Source organism: Bufo bufo, chromosome 3 (genome assembly GCF_905171765.1).
Source record: "Bufo bufo chromosome 3, aBufBuf1.1, whole genome shotgun sequence".
Lineage (NCBI taxonomy): Eukaryota > Metazoa > Chordata > Amphibia > Anura > Bufonidae > Bufo > Bufo bufo.
The window spans coordinates 456,297,277-456,316,781 of NC_053391.1; the positions used below are offsets into that span (position 1 = coordinate 456,297,277).

A 19,505-nucleotide genomic window follows, 5' to 3' on the forward strand; every position below is an offset into this window, starting at 1 on the left:
TTCCACCAAGTATTAAGTCTTTTTTTGTTAGAGGGTTCAAATACTTATTTCACTCAATGAAATGCAAATCAGTTGCTATCTTTTATTTAAAGTTATTTTTTCGATTTTCCTTTTGATGTGCTATCTGCCACTGTTACAATAAACCTACCATTGAAATGATACTGTTCTGAGACTTTTCATTTCTTTGTCATTGGACAAACTTACAAAATCAGTGAGGGGTCAAATAATTATTTCCCCCACTGTAAGTAGTTTGACTGAGGAAAAAGTAAGGGTAAGGCCTCATTGCACACTACCGTTGTTTTGGTCCGCATCCGAGCCGCAGTTTTTGTGGCTCGGGTGCGAACCCATTCACTTCAATGGGGCCGCAAAAGATGCAGACAGCACTCAGTATGCTGTCTGCATCCTTTGCTCCGTTACGTGGCCCCGCAAAAAAAAATAAAAAAAATATATAACATGTCCTATTCTTGTCCGTTTTGTGGACAAGTATAGGCATTTCTACAATGGGCCGCCTATTCCGTTCCGCAAATTGCGGAAGGCACACGGGCGGCTTCCGTGTTTTGCGGACCGCAAAAAACATAACAGTCGTGTGCATGAGGCCTAAATGCAACTCAAGTTTCTTTGCCGAAATTTGCATAAAATAACAGCAATGTGTGGCCTTACCCCAACCGCTGATGTACTTACATTGTAGACCTGTGGACTTGTGAAACATTTGGCCACCAAACTACACCAGCTTGGCAACGTTGAAGTTAATGGAGGACCGCTGTGCGTCAGCATTGGCTTCAGATATCTGATTTTTTTCTAAATCAAGGATTTTACTCTGAAAGAAGACTTCAGATTAAAAGGAAAACAAACAAGAGGACATTTCCAAGACTTAGGATAAGGCCGCTGTGGATTTTGTTTGGTTTACACAGCAAAAGCTGCAATAACTCAGTGGCAAAATCTCCATGTGTTAGGCCTTATTCACACAGTCAGTGTTCGGTCAGTGATTTCCATCTGTGATTGTGAGCCAAAACCAGGTGCGGCTCTAAACACAGAAGAGGTGCAGATCTTTCCCTTATACCTGATCTCAGTGTAGGCTTTGCTACTGTTTTAGGCTCACAATCACTGATGGAAATCACTGACCAAACCCTGACTATGTGAATAACAAAGATTTCAACGATTTCACCCTGTGCGTTGTAAAGGATGAGATCCACATCACAAGCTGCAGATTTAAAACCTGCACCGCAGATCAATTAATACTTTCATTTTTACGCAGAATTTAGGTGGTACTTGTTTAAATCTCATGCACTTTGCTGCAGTCTATCCAAACACATGGTATGTAATACATGCCGGTTTTCCTGCAGAAAAAATGCAGCATAATAGAGGGTGAGGCAAAAGTCTGGACACACCCTTTAAACTAGTGTAATGTGTAGAAACTTGATTTCCAATGGGTGAAAGTATTGATTGAAAGGGAGCTGCCTTATTTAGTGGTGGAAAATTTCAGCTGCCATTTTGAAATCGGCCATATTGAATTCAGCTCAGGTTTTTCCAGTGGGAAGGGGGTCATTTGATATATCAATCTTGGCTAGAATTTACTCAGTAACACACTGGGTCATTGTTAACCTGTTTATAAGTTAAGCGAGGTCAAAGTTTCCTAAAGTGCTTTACATGTGTTCTAGGTGTCCGCCATATGCACATGGTTAAACACTTTGTGAACACACGGATACTTCTTCACAGCACTGTAGGATTCATTTCAGGTGAGCCTTATTATGTATTACATCAATGATTGTCAGCCAAAACCTGGTGCAGGTCAAAAACAGAAAGGTGCAGAGGCACCACTTCTGGTTTTGGCTCACAATCCCCGATGAAAATCACAGACCAGACACAGAATTGTGACCTAGGCCTAATGCAGTGATAGCATATCACTAGAAACTATCATCACTATGATCAGTGGGGGTCCCAAAGGTCAGAACCTGAGAACAAAGGGGATGCTGTGCTGGTGAGGTGCTGCATCTCCTTCACTGGTGCTCCAGCCACCCGCTCTGCAGGGAACTGCAGCGTGGCATCATTCAAATGAATGGGGCCAACTGCAGTTTCCTCCAGAGGCAGAAGTGCTGCTGTGCAGGGAAAATTTTGGAAGGGAACACAGTGCTAAACTGAACCCACTTCATTCTCAGGACTGGCGATAGTCCAAATAGACCTACACCGATCATAATATGATGGGATATCACAGTGATATACCCTCACTGCATAAGATGGGAATACCCCTTTAATACCTTTGATTAGTTTACAAGCTTTTTACTGCCATTAAACCAACCCAATCTGGACTTACTAGACTGATTTACCACTTTAGACTATTTTCTTGAAGTGTCCTTACTGCTGCACTCATGTTTGGGAAAACTGGTCAGATTAATACATAATACCAATTCCTTTATCCATCTAATGAATGAATTGTGCTCTGTTCCTTTTGTGCTGCTGATACTCTGTTAACACAATCATAAGACTGTATTTTTGCATATTGGAAAGGTGCCTGGAGAAGCTGATACACCAAAGGACCAAGATCATTACACAAAGAGGATACTTGTGATCAAAGCTGTACCAAAGCCTAAATATCCAAGCACTTTCTTGCTTTGTGCGACTTCCATTTGCAATTCCACTGTCCTACAAGAGCAAAAAAACAAAAATGAGGCTTGTGGTATGAGCATTAAATACCAGAATGTCTAAAAGTTATTTCCTATCCCATGTAAGAAAAAACTATGCACATGGCACTATGTTATCCTATTAAAAGCAAACAGTATTTGAGCTAACCCTTTATGCCTCATTCACACGTCAGTGTTTTGGTCAGTGATTTCCATCAGTGATTATAAGCCAAAACCAGGACTGGAGCTTCCACAGAGATCAGGTATAAGGGAAACATTTGCCCCTGTTCTGTGTTTAGAGCCGCGCCTGGTTTTGGCTTGTGATCACTAATGGACCAAAAGGGCTCATGCACACAACCGTATGTATTTTATGGTCCACAAAACACTGAGCCGTAAAAAAAAATAATAATGATGACATCCGTGTGATGTCTGTGTTACATCAGTTTTTTTTTAGTTTTTTCAGATCCATTGTAGGACATGTTCTATTTTTTTGTGGAACAGACTTGCGGACATACAGCTATGGAATACACACCGAGTCATTTCTTTTTTTTGTGGCCCCATTGAAATAAATGGTTCCGCATACGGGCCGCAAAAAAATAAAAAAATTAAATAAAACACGAATGGACCCCGACGAAAAATACATTAGTGTGCATGAGCCCAAACACTGACTGTGTGAATGAGGTATTACTTTGCGAGAATAATGTGCAAAAAAGGAGTTAAATTGCTTGATCTGGTAAATAAATACACAGCTACTAACATTAACCTATAAGAATGCACGGGGCATTCTGTATCAGTATGGACTGTAACTGAATCAACTACACCTTCTATTCATTATATGATTTACTGGGCATGTAGTACTAGTTAAAAGTAAAACCTGGACCTTTTCATTTATAGTGGATTACTCTTCAATGTAAAAAAGCTTGTGATAAGGAAATGATCTTCAGTGCCCCACTGGATACAGGGACTGGTGTTGATTCATTTTCTGTACAGCTCTGTAGAATATGTTAGCACTACATAAGTAGCTAGAAACAAAGGTGAAAAATGTGCCTTATATTTTAGGCTACTTTCACACTCGTTTTTTGTGTGGATCCGTCATGGACGGATCCGTTTAGATAATACTGTCGTCTGGATCCGATCAGAAAGGATCCGTTTGTATTATCTTTAACATAGCCAAGACGGATCAGTCTTGAACACCATTGAAAGTCAGTGGAGGACGGATCCGTTTTCTAATGTGCCAGTGAAAAACGGATCCGTCCCCATTGACTTACATGGTGTGCCAGGACGGATCGGTTTGGCTCAGTTTCATCAGACGGAATGGAAACTGAACTGATGCAAAACGGATGCATTCTGAGCAGATCCTTTTTCATTCAGAATGCATTAGAATGCAAACTGATCCGTTATGGACCGCTTGTTAGAGCCCTGAACGGATCACACAAACGGAAAGCCAAAACGCGAGTGTGAAAGTAGCCTAACTCTGTTCAGAACGCCAGCCTTAACTGGTTACACTCAAGATCATTTCATGGCTTGCAACATTTTGACAGTATTATACAACCACTTTGTTTAAGGCTACGGTCACATGGTTGTATTAGTTTTGCGGTCAGCAAATGGCAGATCCACAAAATGCAGATAGCGTCCGTGTGCATACTGCACTTTTCGTGGGCCGCATGGTCAGCATGCACAGATGTGGACACACACGGATGACATCCGTGTGCTGTTCGCATTTTTTGTGGCCCGGTAGAAATTAATGGGTCCACAAGTGACCTGCAAAAAATGTGGATCGGACGCGGACTGAAAATACGTTTGTGTGACTGATGCCTAAAAGTTAACATTTACTCCGCAAGTCAAAACGGACAGCTTAGTCACTTACTGCTTGTAATACTTGAAAACTGTCATTAGTTGGAGGTGGGTCTTCATCTGGATCAACACCAACCCTGAAAAAAATTAGAAGCATGAAACATTGATTATATAACAAAATCTATTACTAGTGGTGAATCTAATCATTTATGTAACTGCAATCACTCTTATCAACAGCTCAATAAGACACTTTTTTGCACAAATGTCACAGTAAAGAAGCGGCATATTCCATCACATCATATTACAGCATTGCATCTAGTGAATAATACAGACTGTGTACAGGATCCGTATAGGTGAGTTTGTGGTGTACATAAGCTGAGTGTTTGGTAAGTAAAGCCAGCCACATACCGGTGCAGATGCATCCATTATTTCATTAGTACACAAGTGCGGACAGAGAATAAAAGGTATTAGTGAAACAGATTATGAAGCCTTTTTTTCCCCACTTTGCATAAATATACAGACAAAGCAAACTTCTTTAGGAAATGCAAATGTTGATGTAGGAGCTTAAAGGGGTTTTATGGGAGGAGAATATTCTTGACCCATCATCTGGATAGGTCATAAAATATCTGATCGTGGGGGTCCGACATCTGGCACCCCCACCGATTAGCTGTTTGAAGAGTCTGCACCCTTCTCATAGCACATATGACCGATGAACGTGATGTCACTGGCCTAGGAAGAGACTGCAATGCTTACCGAAGCACCACGGCCACTTCAAGCAGCTGATTGGCAGAAGTGCCAGGAGTCTGACCCCACCGATCAGATATTAATTATCTTTCCTGAGGACAGGTCATCAGTATTGTACTCCCGGAAAATCTATTTAAAGGGAATCTATCATGTAATTTTCACTTCTATAACTGACAGTTTTGCCCATCAGAAGATTGTAAACGCATTCCAAACATATCTGTGTGTACTTTGTGTCTTTATTCCATGTCCAGAAAAAGTGCTTTTATTTTTAAGTGGCCAAAGCAAGCCAGCTTTAAGAAGAGGGAGGGCGATTTTAGCTGCTTGTATCTTGGGATTAGTAGCAGCTTGAGATATGGACCTGGTCTTGTTTGAAAATTGGCATGTCAAGCTTTCAGACAATAACAGAATAACAGCATTATATCTATCTGAAGATCTAGCTAAATCGGGATGGCAGAGAAAGCAGTTGAAAGTCAAAGTAAAAACAGGTTTTACGCCTGACTCGATATATCAGCTATATCTTCAGATATAATGGATATAAAATTCAGTGATTCTGATATTGTCAGCTTTCAAACAAGACCAGCACTTAAGTTTGGGCACTTGAAAACAGCAAACCCTGCCCAGCCATGCACTTGGGAGAGGTTTTCCAGCAGAATAAAGTACTTTTTCTGGACATGGAATAAAGACACAAAGTGCACACAAGTATGTATTTGGTATGCATTTACAATCTTCTGTGGGGCAATGCTGTTAGTTATATAGGCGAAAATGACGTGACAGACTATTTAAATCTCTGCTTTTTCTGAGCTCAGTAGCCATGTGGGCAGACTCCTAATGTCTAAATTTGCAGCTTTTTGCACCAAATTAACTACCTGAGGTTAATGAAGGCCTATGGTTACTTATTCAATTACACTGTATAGTGGGGGAATTGTTATATAGCAGAAAAAATTGTCCAAACAAGTGACATCTTCACCACTCCCCATAAAGTGGCGTCCTAGGGACAAATAAACAATGTAAAAAAAGAGAAAAAGAGAAAGAGAAATGCCACTGAACTGTAATTCAGAGAGTCACTAACAAAGCAAAACCAACAATTCACAGCAATGACAAATTTATAGACATATCCTACTAAGGGGGAAGCGCAGGACGAAAGTAAAGAACTGATGTTGGGTGAAGTTCATTTTGTGAGGGTTTAGTCAATGAGCCTTTTCTATGGGATACAAATGTGATCTCAGCCGTAGCAGCAGGTTGTGCTCGTCATTTCCAGATAGGATCCCACAAGAGGAAGGCAATTTGTTGTTTTTGTTTTATCTGCGAATGAATGGAATTTGTCCATTCTTCTCAGATAGCAGCTGTGGAACGACAGTCCATTTAAAATGGTTTTTACATTCATTTGAATTCAATGACTAAGACACCATGAAAACAAGAGAGCCTTGATCTCGCCACAGAGCCTCTATTGTTGGCCTATAGGAGAGAAGTTTATGTGATCTGAAGGGCATGTCATTGGCGCCCAGCCAGTGTTGAAAGAGAAGTTTTCTACTAAGTGCATTTACTTCAAGAACAACAGTCTGCCGTTTACTTTGTACTTGCTTTAAGATAAGAGAACACTGCTGGTGACCTGCTTTTAAGTCGAATTTAGGCCACTTACATGGTAGACACCATCAACAAGCAAAATAGGTCATGCCGAAATACATTAACCCAAAAAAATTAAGTTAAAGAAAATGTATAACCTACATTGTTTTCCTTATTAAAACCAGACATGAGTTTTTTAATTCTGTTTTCTGTACATTAATATTAAGATGTCCATTTAGCCTGAGCGGCTTTTAACAGCATTGAGATATGTTTTACAGCAACCACATGGGCTGTAGAAACCTGGAGACTCGCTTTTATAGGCGACTTTCCTGGGCATGCTCAGTAACCTGAGGAGGAGGGAGTACATGAGAGGTGACTATCACCTATTGTAAATGTTCTGATCCTGGCTCATCTATATATAGTTTACCTTTCATGGTAATCCTGGCTGATAATTATGAGATGCTTGCTGTGGAGTGATCTTTATAAAAGAAAATGAGATTCCAAATGTACTATTTGAATTGTTCTTTACTTTGCTCTGATTGATGTAATGCAATGCTGAATGGAAGAGATTGCAATGCTTCCAAATTGCTTGATTTGTGCTATTTTATTGACATTGTATGGAATTTCACAAAACTTAATAAAAAGATATAAAAAAAGAAAAGAAAAAAAAAGAAGTGTCAACCTATTAAGAAGCTACAGGGTCAGAGTGGAAATTTCAAGATTTTAGGATTTTTGTCCTAAAAATATAGTGACAGCACAAAAAAAGTAAACTACTGTAAAACATGATTTAAATAGTAGGTCCTTCTCTGATGACAGATTCCCTTTACATAATATGGATACTGATTATCTCATAAATCCATTATTGTGAAGGCTACTTCAGGAAAGGTTTGGCCAGGGTTTCAGTCTTGAAGTGACATTATTGTAAAAATCAAAAGGGCTTTTCAGTTCATATTATATTGGGGTAGTGAGTCCCTGGTCAGAGTACCTGCTTATACTGGGGCTCATATATCAATCTATTATAAAGCATTTACATTAGTGTGTATGGTGCTCAAACCATACCACTAGTTCATCTAAATATATCAGAATACCATCAAAAAGTTAATTTATGTCAGTAATTCAATTAAAAGAGTGAAACTTATATTACATAGATTCATTACACACAGAATGATCTATTTCAAGCGCTTACTTCTTTTAACCTCTTCATGTTGTCCTGGTACTTAAGGACACATGACGTACCGGTACGTCATGTGTATTTCCGAACACCGCCGCCCCGGCGGGCGGTGACCGGAAACTGGTGCCTGCTCAAATCATTGGGGGCACCTTGTCTAAATGCGCGGGGGGGGTGCGCGTGACCCCCCCCCCCCCCCCCCCGTGTCGGCGATCGACGCAAACCGCAGGTCAATTCAGACCTGCGGTTTGCAGCGGCGATGCCATCGGGTCCCCATGCGGCTGTGGGGGGGATCCGGGGGGATGCCTTCCGGTGACGAGCCTGTGAGATCCAGACCCCTGGATCTCACAGGCCGGAAGCTGTATGAGTAATACTTACTGTATTAGGCCTCATGCCCACGACAGTTATTATCGATCCGCAAAATGGGGTTCCGTTGTTCCGTGATCTGTTTCAGTGTGTCTTCCTTTATTTTTGGAAGACCACCAGACATAAAGGAAAGTAAAAAAAAAAAAGTCTAAGACAGGTTTGCCCGGACGCGGACGACAATCTTGTGTGCCTCCACGTTTTTTTAGCGGTCCCATTGACTTTAATGGGTCCACAAACAGTTTTCCGCGAAAATAATAGGACAGGTTATATTTTTTTGACGGACAGGAACCACGGATCACGGACGCAGATGGCAAACGGTGCATTAGCCAAGTTTTCAACGTACCCATTGAAAATCAATGGGTCCGCAGAAAATCACGAAAAAACGGCACAACGGACACGGAATAAAACAAAGGTCGTGTCCATGAGGCCTTACTCATACAGCCAATGCATTCCAATACAGAAGTATTGGAATGCATTGTAAAGGATTAGACCCCCAAAAGTTCAAATAAAGTTTTCCCCCCCAAAAAATTTAAAGTTTCAAGTAAAAATAAACAAAAACGTCATTTTCCCCAAATAAAGTAAAAAATAATTGGTAAAAAATAGGGGCGGGGGGGGGGGGGAGTATACATATTAGGTATCACCGTGTCCGTATCGACCGGCTCTATAAACATATCACATGACCTAACCCCTCAGATGAACACCATAAAAAAAACAAAAAAAATGCTAAATAAACCATTTTTTTGTCACCTTACAACACAAAAAGTACAACAGCAAGCGACCAAAAAGGCGTTTGCCCACCAAAATAGTACCAATCTAACAGTCACCTCATCCCGCAAAAAAATGAGCCCCTACCTGAGACAATCGCCCAAAAAAAAAAAAGAAACTATGTCTCAGAATATGAAAACACACTTTTTGTTTCAAAAAAGAAATCATTGTGTAAAACTTACATGAATAAAAAAAAAAAAGTATACATATTAGGTATCACCGCATCCGTGACAACCTGGTCTATAAAAATATCACATGATCTAACCTGTCAGATGAATGTTGTAAATAACAAAAAATAAAAACGGTGCCAAAACAGCTATTTCTTGTTACCTTGCCTCACAAAAAGTGTAATATAGAGCAACCAAAAATCATATGTACCCTAAACTAGTACCAACAATACTGCCACCCTATCCCGTAGTTTCTAAAATGGGATGACTTTTTTGGAGTTTCTACTCTAGGGCTGCATCAGGGGGGCTTCAAATGGGATATGGTGTCAAAAAAAAAAAAAAAAGCCCAGCAAAATCTGCCTTCCAAAAACCGTTCTTTTCCTTCTGCGCCCTGTCGTGTGCCCGTACAGCAGTTTACGACCACATATGGGGTGTTTCTGTAAACTACAGAATCAGGGCCATAAATATTGAGTTTGGTTTGGCTGTTAACCCTTGCTTTGTAACTGGGAAAAATGGATTAAAATGGAAAATTTGCCAAAAAATTGAAATTCTGAAATTTCATCTTCATTTGCCAATAACTCTTGTTGAACACCTAAAGGGTTAACGACGTTTGTAAAATCTGTTTTGAATACCTTGAGGGGTGTAGCTTCTTAGATGGGGTCACTTTTATGGAGTTTCTACTCTAGGGGTGCATCAGGGGGGCTTCAAAAGGGACATGGTGTCAAAAAAAAAAAACAAAAAAAAAAAAAAAAACAGTCCAGCAAAACCTGCCTTCCAAAAACCGTATGGCATTCCTTTCCTTCTGCGCCCTGCCGTGTGCCCGTACAGCAGTTAACGACCACATATGGGGTGTTTCTGTAAACTACAGAATCAGGGCCATAAATATTGAGTTTGGTTTGGCTGTTAACCCTTGCTTTGTAACTGGAAAAAAAATTATTAAAATGGAAAATCTGCCCAAAAAGTGAAATTTTGAAATTGTATCTCTATTTTCCATTAATTCTTGTGGAACACCTAAAGGGTTAACAAAGGTTGTAAAATCAGTTTTGAATACCTTGAGGGGTGTAGTTTATAGAATGCGGTCATTTTTGGGTGGTTTCTATTATGTAAGCCTCGCAAAGTGACTTCAGACCTGAACTGGTCCCTAAAAATTGGGTTTTTGAAAATTTCTGAAAAATTTCAAGATTTGCTTCTAAATTTCTAAGCCTTGTAACATCCCCAAAAAATTTAATATCATTCCCAAAATGATCCAAACATGAAGTAGACATATGGGGAATGTAAAGTAATAACTATTTTTGGAGGTATTACTATGTATTATAGAAGTAGAGAAATTGAAACTTGGTAATTTGAATTTCTTTAAAAAATTTTGGTAAATTTGGTACAATATGTGACAAAAAAAAAAAAAAAAACCATCTCAGAATGGCCTGGATAAGTCAAAGCGTTTTAAAGTTATCAGCACTTAAAGTGACACTGGTCATATTTGCAAAAAATCGCCTGGTCCTTAAGGTGAAAATGAGCCCGGTGCCTAAGGTGTAAAGGCCAGTTTCACAACGGCGTCAAGCTTTTCAAGCAGGGGAACAGCCTGCCAGATCTGTACTATGCAGCGTTTTTTTGGCCGGCAGCCTTTCGTCATGTTCGCCATGCTGCGGTCAGATCTCCAGGCGATCCCCATTATAGTGAATAGGGGCCGGACGGACCTTCAGCAGCACGTATGCAAACGGTAATATGGATCCGGCAGGCTTAATGCCAGTGTGAAACTGGCCTAATGTTGATGATTATGGCTTACAACTAATGAAAATTCGAATATTGTGAAAAAGTTTAATATTGTAGACTCATGGTGTCACACTCTAATTAGCTAATCAACACAAAATATCTGCAAAGGTTTCCTTAGGCTACTTTCACACTAGCGTTTTCCTTTTCCGGCGCTGAGTTCCGTCCTAGAGGCTCAAATCCGGAAAAGAACTGATCAGTTTTATCCCCATGCATTCTGAATGGAGAGTAATCCGTTCAGGATGCATCAGGATGTCTTCAGTTCAGTCTTTTTGACTGATCAGGTATTTCAGAAAACCGTAGCATGTTGTATTTTTACCTCCGGCCAAAAATCTGGAACACTTTGACTGAATGCCTGATCCGGCCTTTTTCCCATCGACTTGCATTAACGCCGTCAAACCGGATCCGGCTTTTGCATGTTAAACCCGAAAAATGTGAAAAAAAAGTTAAAGTCCATAAATGGCGGATCCGTTTTTTCCAATGCATTTTTTCATTGTGATCAAAATCCTGATCAGGATTCAAATGTAATCCGTTTTCACACGTTTTTCCGGATCCGGCGGGCAGTTCCGGTGACTGAATTGAACGCCGGATTCAAACAATGCTAGTGTGAAAAGTAGCCTAAGCCTTTAAATGGTTCCTCAGTCTGTTTCAGTACACAATCATGGGGAAGACTGGTGACTTGACAGTTGTCCAGAAGACCGTCATTGACACCCTCCACTAAGAGAGTAAGCCACACAAGGTTATTGCTAAGAAAAAAAATGTGTGGTAGAAAAAAGGTGCACAAGCAACAGGGATAACCACAGCCTTGAAAGGATGGTCAAGAAAAGGCCATTCAAGAATTTGGAGGAGAGTCACAAGGAGTGGACTGCAGCTGGAATCAATGCCAACACATACACACACACACTGACTTATCCAGGACATGGGGTACAACTGTCGCATTCCTTGTGTCAAGCTACTTATAACCCAGAGACAACGTCAGAAGCGTCTTACTTGGGATAAGGAGAAAAAGTAATATTTTCAGATTAAAGAAACACAGAGCAGGCACACGCTCGAAACAACGCGATGCTGCGCTGGGACCCAGAAAGCATCAAGACAGGAAGTTACCGCACACAAACCGAGAGGTAAACAATCAGTGGGGGACTGTAGGAGCCCTGCTGAAGTGTAAAAATAGCTAAAAACCATCTGGGGGGACCTTCAAACAGCTATTAATAGTGATTTAACTGTTTTTTTTTTTTTTTTTTAAATCTTGATTCCGGACAACTTATTTAAGTGCTTCATGCTTCCCCCTGCTGACAAGCTTTATGGAGAAGCAGATTTTATTTTCCAGCATGACTTGGCACCTGACCACACTGACAAAAGTACCAATACCTTGTTTAATAACCACGGTATCACTATGCTTGATTTGGAGTATTGTCAAGAGGAAGATGACACCTGACTCAACAATGCAGACAAGCTGAAGGCCGCTATCAGAGCGATCTGGGCTTCCATAGGCTGATCGCCTCCATGCCATGCTGCATTGATGTAGTAATTCATGCAAAAGGAGCCCTGACCAAATATTGAGGGCACAACTGTACATACTTTTCAGTAGGCCAACATTTCTGTATTAAAAATACATATTTTTTTTAATTGGTCTTATACACTCACCTAAAGAATTATTAGGAACACCATACTAATACGGTGTTGGACCCCCTTTTGCCTTCAGAACTGCCTTAATTCTACGTGGCATTGATTCAACAAGGTGCTGATAGCATTCTTTAGAAATGTTAGCCCATATTGATAGGATAGCATCTTGCAGTTGATGGAGATTTGAGGGATTCACATCCAGGGCACGAAGCTCCCGTTCCACCACATCCCAAAGATGCTCTATTGGGTTGAGATCTGGTGACTGTGGGGGCCATTTTAGTACAGTGAACTCATTGTCATGTTCAAGAAACCAATTTGAAATTATTCGAGCTTTGTGACATGGTGCATTATCCTGCTGGAAGTAGCCATCAGAGGATGGGTACATGGTGGTCATGAAGGGATGGACATGGTCAGAAACAATGCTTAGGTAGCCCGTGGCATTTAAACGATGCCCAATTGGCACTAAGGGGCCTAAAGTGTGCCCAGAAAACATCCCCCACACCATTACACCACCACCACCAGCCTGCAAAGTGGTAACAAGGCATGATGGATACATGTTCTCATTCTGTTTACACCAAATTCGGACTCTACCATTTGAATGTCTCAACAGAAATCGAGACTCAGGCCAGGCAACATTTTTCCAGTCTTCAACAGTCAAATTTTGGTGAGCTTGTGCAAATTGTAGCCTCTTTTTCCTATTTGTAGTGGAGATGAGTGGTACCCGGTGGGGTCTTCTGCTGTTGTAGCCCATCCGCCTCAAGGTTGTGCGTGTTGTGGCTTCACAAATGCTTTGCTGCATACCTCGGTTGTAACGAGTGGTTATTTCAGTCAACATTGCTCTTCTATCAGCTTGAATCAGTCGGCCCATTCTCCTCTGACCTCTAGCATCCACAAGGCATTTTTGCCCACAGGACTGCCGCATACTGGATGTTTTTCCCTTTTCACACCATTCTTTGTAAACCCTAGAAATGGTTCTGCGTGAAAATCCCAGTAACTGAGCAGATTGTGAAATACTCAGACCGGCCCGTCTGGCACCAACAACCATGCCACGCTCAAAATTGCTTAAATCACATTTCTTTCCCATTCTGACATTCAGTTTGGAGTTCAGGAGATTGTCTTGACCAGGACCACACCCCTAAATGCATTGAAGCAACTGCCATGTGATTGGTTGACTAGATAATCGCATTAATGAGAAATAGAACAGGTGTTCCTAATAATTCTTTAGGTGAGAGTATACTATTCAAATTTTCTGGGAAACTGACTTTTGGGTTTTCCCAAGCTGTAAGCCATAAACATTAAATGATATAAATGCTTGAAATAGATCACTCTGTGTGTAATGAATCTACAGTTGCAAGAAAAAGTATGTGAACCCTTTGGAATTGTATGGATTTCTGCACAAATTGGTCATAAAATGTGATCTGATCTTCATCTAAGTCACAACAATAGACAATCACAGTCTGCTTTAATAACACACAAATAATTAAATGTTACCATGTTTTTATTGAACACACCATGTAAACATTCACAGTGCAGATGGAAAAAGTATGTGAACCCCTAGACAAATGACATCTCCAAGAGCTAATTGGAGTGAGGTGTCAGCCAACTGGAGTCCAATCAATGAGATGAGATTGGAGGTGTTGGTAACAGCTGCCCTGCCCTAAAAAAAACACACACACACACACACACACACACACACACACCAGTTCTGGGTTTGCTTTTCACAAGAAGCATTACCTGATGTCGATGATGCCTCGCACAAAAGAGCTCTCAGAAGACCTATGATTAAGAATTGTTGACTTGCATAAAGCTGGAAAGGGTTATAAAAGTATCTCCAAAAGCCTTGCTGTTCATCAGTCCACAGTAAGACAAATTGTCTATAAATGGAGAAAGTTCAGCACTGCTGCTACTCTCCCTAGGAGTGGCCGTCCTGTAAAGATGACTGCAAGAGCACAGCGCAGACTGCTCAATGAGGTGAAGAAGAATCCTAGAGTGTCAGCTAAAGACTTACAAAAGTCTCTGGCATATGCTAACATCCCTGTTGGCGAATCTACGATACGTAAAACACTAAACAAGAATGGATTTCATGGGAGGATACCACAGAGGAAGCCACTGCTGTCCAAAAAAAACATTGCTGCACGTTTACAGTTTGCACAAGAGCACCTGGATGTTCCACAGCAGTACTGGCAAAATATTCTGTGGACAGATGAAACCAAAGTTGAGTTGTTTGAAAGAAACACACAACACTGTGTGGAGAAAAAGAGGCACAGCACACCAACATCAAAACCTCATCCCAACTGTGAAGTATGGTGGTGGGGGCATCATGGTTTGGGGCTGCTTTGCCGAGTCAGGGCCTGGACAGATATCCATCATCGAAGAAAAAATGAGTTCCAAAGTTTATCAAGACATTTTGCAGGAGAACTTAAAGCCATCTGTCCACCAGCTGAAGCTCAACAGAAGATGGGTGTTGCAACAGGACAACGACCCAAAGCATAGAAGTAAATCAACAACAGAATGGCTTAAACAGAAGAAAATACGCCTTCTGGAGTGGCCCAGTCAGAGTCCTGACCTCAACCCGATTGAGATGCTGTGGCATGACCTCAGGAAAGCGATTCACACCAGACATCCCAAGAATATTGCTGAACTGAAACAGTTCTGTAAAGAGGAATGGTCAAGAATTACTCCTGACCGATGTGCATGTCTGATCTGCAACTACAGGAAACGTTTGGTTGAAGTTATTGCTGCCAAAGAAGGTTCAACTAGTTATGAAATGCAAGGGTTCACATACTTTTTCCACCTGCACTGTGAATGTTTACATGGTGTGTTCAATAAAAACATGGTAACATTTAATTCTTTGTGTGTTATTAGTTTAAGCAGACTGTGATTTTCTATTGTTGTGACTTAGATGAAGATCATATCACATTTTAGGACCAATTTGTGCAGAAATCCATATCATTCCAAAGGGTTCACATACTTTTTCTTGCAACTGTATGTAGTATATTTTTGAACCGAATTACTGAAATAAATTAACTTTTTGATGATATGCTAATTTATTGAGATGGACTAGTATATTGCACAATGTTTAATAATGTATTGCACCTACCCTCTTCATCCACCAAAAAAAAAAAAAAAAAAAAAAAAAAAAAAAAGTACCACATTTTTTGGACTATAAGGCCTCATGCACACGACCGTTGTTTGGGTCCGCATCCGAGCCGCAGTTTTCACTTCAATGAGGCCGCAAAAGATGCTGACAGCGCTTCCGTTTTTTGCAGACCCGCGGTTTGTGGACCGCAAAAGACTCCGTGTGCATGAGGCCTAAGACGCACTTTTCCCCCAAAAAAGTGGTGGTGCGACTTCTAGTCTGAATGCTAATGACCGCTTCCATAATGGAAGGCACAGGGAGGCGAGTGCAGTGCTGCACTGACTGTACTCAGCCTCACCGGTTGTCTTCCGGATCCCGCTGCGCACAGTGTCGTGTAGGCACGCACTATGACCTGACACTGTGCAACGTCAGAGTACAGCACAGGCCATAAAAAGCAATGTGGGGAGCGGTGAGTCCTGGATATGCACGCCATCTGAAGCAAGCGAGGCAAGTTTGTTTATTTTTTAAACCTCTAATATGAGGCGTGATGGGGGTTCAATCTGAGGCGGATGGGGGCTGGGGGCTGATTTGAGGCTAATGAGGGCTGGGTCTGATCAGAGACTAATGGAGGCTGGGGGTCTAATCTAAAGGATGATGGAGGCTGGGGGGGCTGATCTGAAACTGATAGAGGTTGGGGGTGTCTGATCAAGAATGGGGGACTGATGAGGGTTTGATATGAGGTCTGATGAAGAATGGGGGTCTGATGGAAAACATTTTTTTCTCATTTTCCTTCTCCAAATCCTAGGTGAGTCTAATAGTCCGAAAAATACGGCATATATATGATGCTCTGCATTTCCATTTCTGTTGCTGACAAAGGAAGTAAAATAATTTAAACGACGCAGTCATACAAACAGCATTGAGATGTGAACCCCAGTGCCAATACAAAGATAATGAATGTTAATCAATAATAAATTTACAGATGACAAAGACAGTGACATAAATTATATACATTTTGTGCTGAATAGAATTACACAGACAAGTGAAAAGTAGCCCAAGAAGCTTAGTGTTAATTACATATGGCAGAAACCAATCACCTGAAATACTGCCAACGACTAATGTTCGCATCCTCCAACGATGGGTTATTGTCACCAACTCTGGTACAGCACAAGAATGAAATGAAAATGAAGGTTGTGGAATGGGTGACCTGGAACATTAACATACTTCACTACATGGACTGATAGATTAGAAGAGAAAACCTAACAAATCTGTTCAAATGGTAACCACATTACAGGTATATCACTTACCTTCCCTACTTGAGTAGAAGAGTTTTACACGTTGAACATAGGCCAGCCAACAATATAACCAGTATTATAATTGGCATTTCTAGACCTAATAGAAGTGAGTACCTTCAGGTGCTAAATTATCAAACATATGGGATTACTAGAAGGGAATTTTAGAGCGGGGCTATAGTTCAATGGAAACTGGAAGTTCTCTTTCCTTTTTTTGTGGTCAGTAAGAACATTTCTGTCAAACCTACATAGGCAAAACCCTTGTTACAGTGGAAGGCTTGGTAAATGTGCTCCCAGTCTTGGTAAACCTGAACATCATACTCCTGACTGATACAGTATATTTTACATATACATATAGACTACCAGCCCAGGAGAGGCAAGTCTGATAGTGTTGGTCCCGTATGTTAGAAGCCACCTTGTCGCTGGTAGATGGGCCTGACACAATTTTGATAAAAAATGTGTTCAAGGAGCTAATTATATATCAATAATATTACGTAAGAAAGGCAGCAAAGTGGATTCCTTTATTCACCCAACACTCACTTTTCCCTTTGTCTATAGTTGATTTGTGCATCTGTAGAATACACAGCATGGAACTCACTACCCCATCAGGCTGAGTAACCTGAAAACCCACCTCTTCAGGAAAGCCTACCACCTGCAATGGGCCTGCTGCCACTACATAGCCACATGAGCAGCCTATACCCTCACTTACTGTGTTATCTCCTTCCCTTATAGATTGTAATCTCTTGCAGGCAGGGTCCTCTACCCCTATGTACCAGTCTGTTAATAGTTTCTTGTTTATTGTATTTTTAGATTTGAGTACAGTGCCATGGAATTAATGGTGCTTTCAAATAAATTAGATTACTATCTACATATATAAAAAAAGATGTATGTATGTATGTATGTATGTATGTATGTGTGTGTGTGTATGTATGTATGCATGTGCGTTCGTGCGTTCATTCCGCGAAAACTCAAAAACGTAACCATCTGTTTCAACGAAACTTGGTATGCACATCCCTTGCTACCTGGAAAGAAATCTTGCGTGGGTCTCAGCTCTCTAGGACGTACTGTTCCTGAGATATTCCCAAAAAATGACCTGTATTATCCAATACAAGCCTGCCAGCCTTTCACTTAAATCCTAACTGCCATACACACGGTCACATGTCCCTTATCAGCCAATAGAAGCTCTCAGGTCCTACTCCAGGTTGCCATAACAACTGATCACAGGTTTTAGCAGTTCGCAGGTCCTGAAATATTCAGTCATATGAAGGCACAACTATACTGCTACATGCATGGGGGGCAGGGGACACGGGCCACTGTTAAAAGGGCGGTCACTTTGAAAGTCACTGTTAAAGGGGCGGCCATTGTGAAAGTCAGTGTTATTTAATATAAAATTGCAATAAATAAATACCCGAGCAACCCTGGGTTATCAGCTAGTTATTATAAATAAATTATTATTATTAATAATAATAATAAAAAACATTGGGTACATTTATTAAATCAAAGGAAATGTGGAGCAGTTGCCCATAGCAACTAATCAGGTTGCAGCTTTTATTTTAAAGTAGGCATTTGGGAAAACTGGAAGATAATTAGTTCCTATGGCCAACTACGCCACATTTGAGAGGTCTCCCACACAGAGTTTAGATGGTACAGATTTCCGTGGAGTTTATAAAGCTGCATGTGCCATTAAAGTGGTTGTATGGTTTCATGAAGACACCAGAAACCTCAGGGGATCAACCTGTAATAAAGAATAGACGATTATCTATTCTTTATTACAGATCCTGCCCCACTGCTCCGGTTCTCCTAGCAGGGCTCTGTTTTCCTGATTGCAGCGATGAGATCACATTGACAACACGTGATTGCTGCAGCCAATCACTGGCCTCAGCAGAGCACTGAAGAGACCACTGACTGGCTGCAGCGGCTATGTGTTGTTGACGTGAGGTCACTGATGCAGTCAGGAAAACAGAGCCCTGCCAGGTAAATATTAATCTATTCTTTCTTCTTGCATCCAGACAACCCCTTTCATGAAAGAGGTTTGGCATATTTAAAGGCTCTTGTACTGTTGTCAATTTGCTTTCTAAATGCAAATTTAGGCAACTGTCTAAATAGTCTATCACAATTTGCTACCATTTTGGTTCTGCAGAGAGTGTATAAGTCCTTTACATAACTGCTGCTGCTCCTGAATGTAACACATCTGTCAACTCTGTAGATAGGGAGGAAAGCAATGACAAACACTTGTAATGCCCTTTTTCACAGGGACTCAAAACTCCGGGATAGTTGCATTACTGGGGAGTCTCCCTGGGAAGTCAGTGGCTGTGATATAGGGGCTCAACCCCCAACACACACAGCACACATTAGGGTCAATTTCGTAGGGAGCCAATTTACCCATTTGTATATTTTTGGAGAGTTTGCAGGGGGAGAAGACAGCAGCACCCTGGACACACAGATCCATCATATATTATTGGTTAGGGACGCATCCACATAAAAAAAAAAGTTTGAAACTAGGAGCAGGTTACAAACTGAATATGAGTAATGAAGATTGCAGCCTCACATTTAGTGCAACTT

General features: G+C 41.0%; 1 protein-coding gene across 3 annotated transcripts in view; it reads right to left on the reverse strand.

Moving 5' to 3' along the window:
• SLC9A7 (solute carrier family 9 member A7) overlaps positions 1-19,505 on the reverse strand; it is a 111,566-nt gene that overhangs the window by 3,468 nt on the left and 88,593 nt on the right. The window contains exons 13-16 of one of the 3 annotated variants that reach the window (XR_005777659.1): positions 16,749-16,858; positions 4,486-4,549; positions 2,561-2,640; positions 682-787 (exon numbers count right to left, since the gene is read on the reverse strand). Coding sequence is in view for 2 of the 3 variants with exons in the window: in XM_040425145.1 (XP_040281079.1) it covers positions 682-787; positions 2,561-2,640; positions 4,486-4,549; positions 16,749-16,808 (310 nt within the window). In the remaining variant the exon portion in view is untranslated. The remainder of the gene's footprint in view (positions 1-681; positions 788-2,560; positions 2,641-4,485; positions 4,550-16,748; positions 16,859-19,505) is intronic. The other 2 variants (XM_040425145.1, XM_040425146.1) reach the window with 2 other exon arrangements.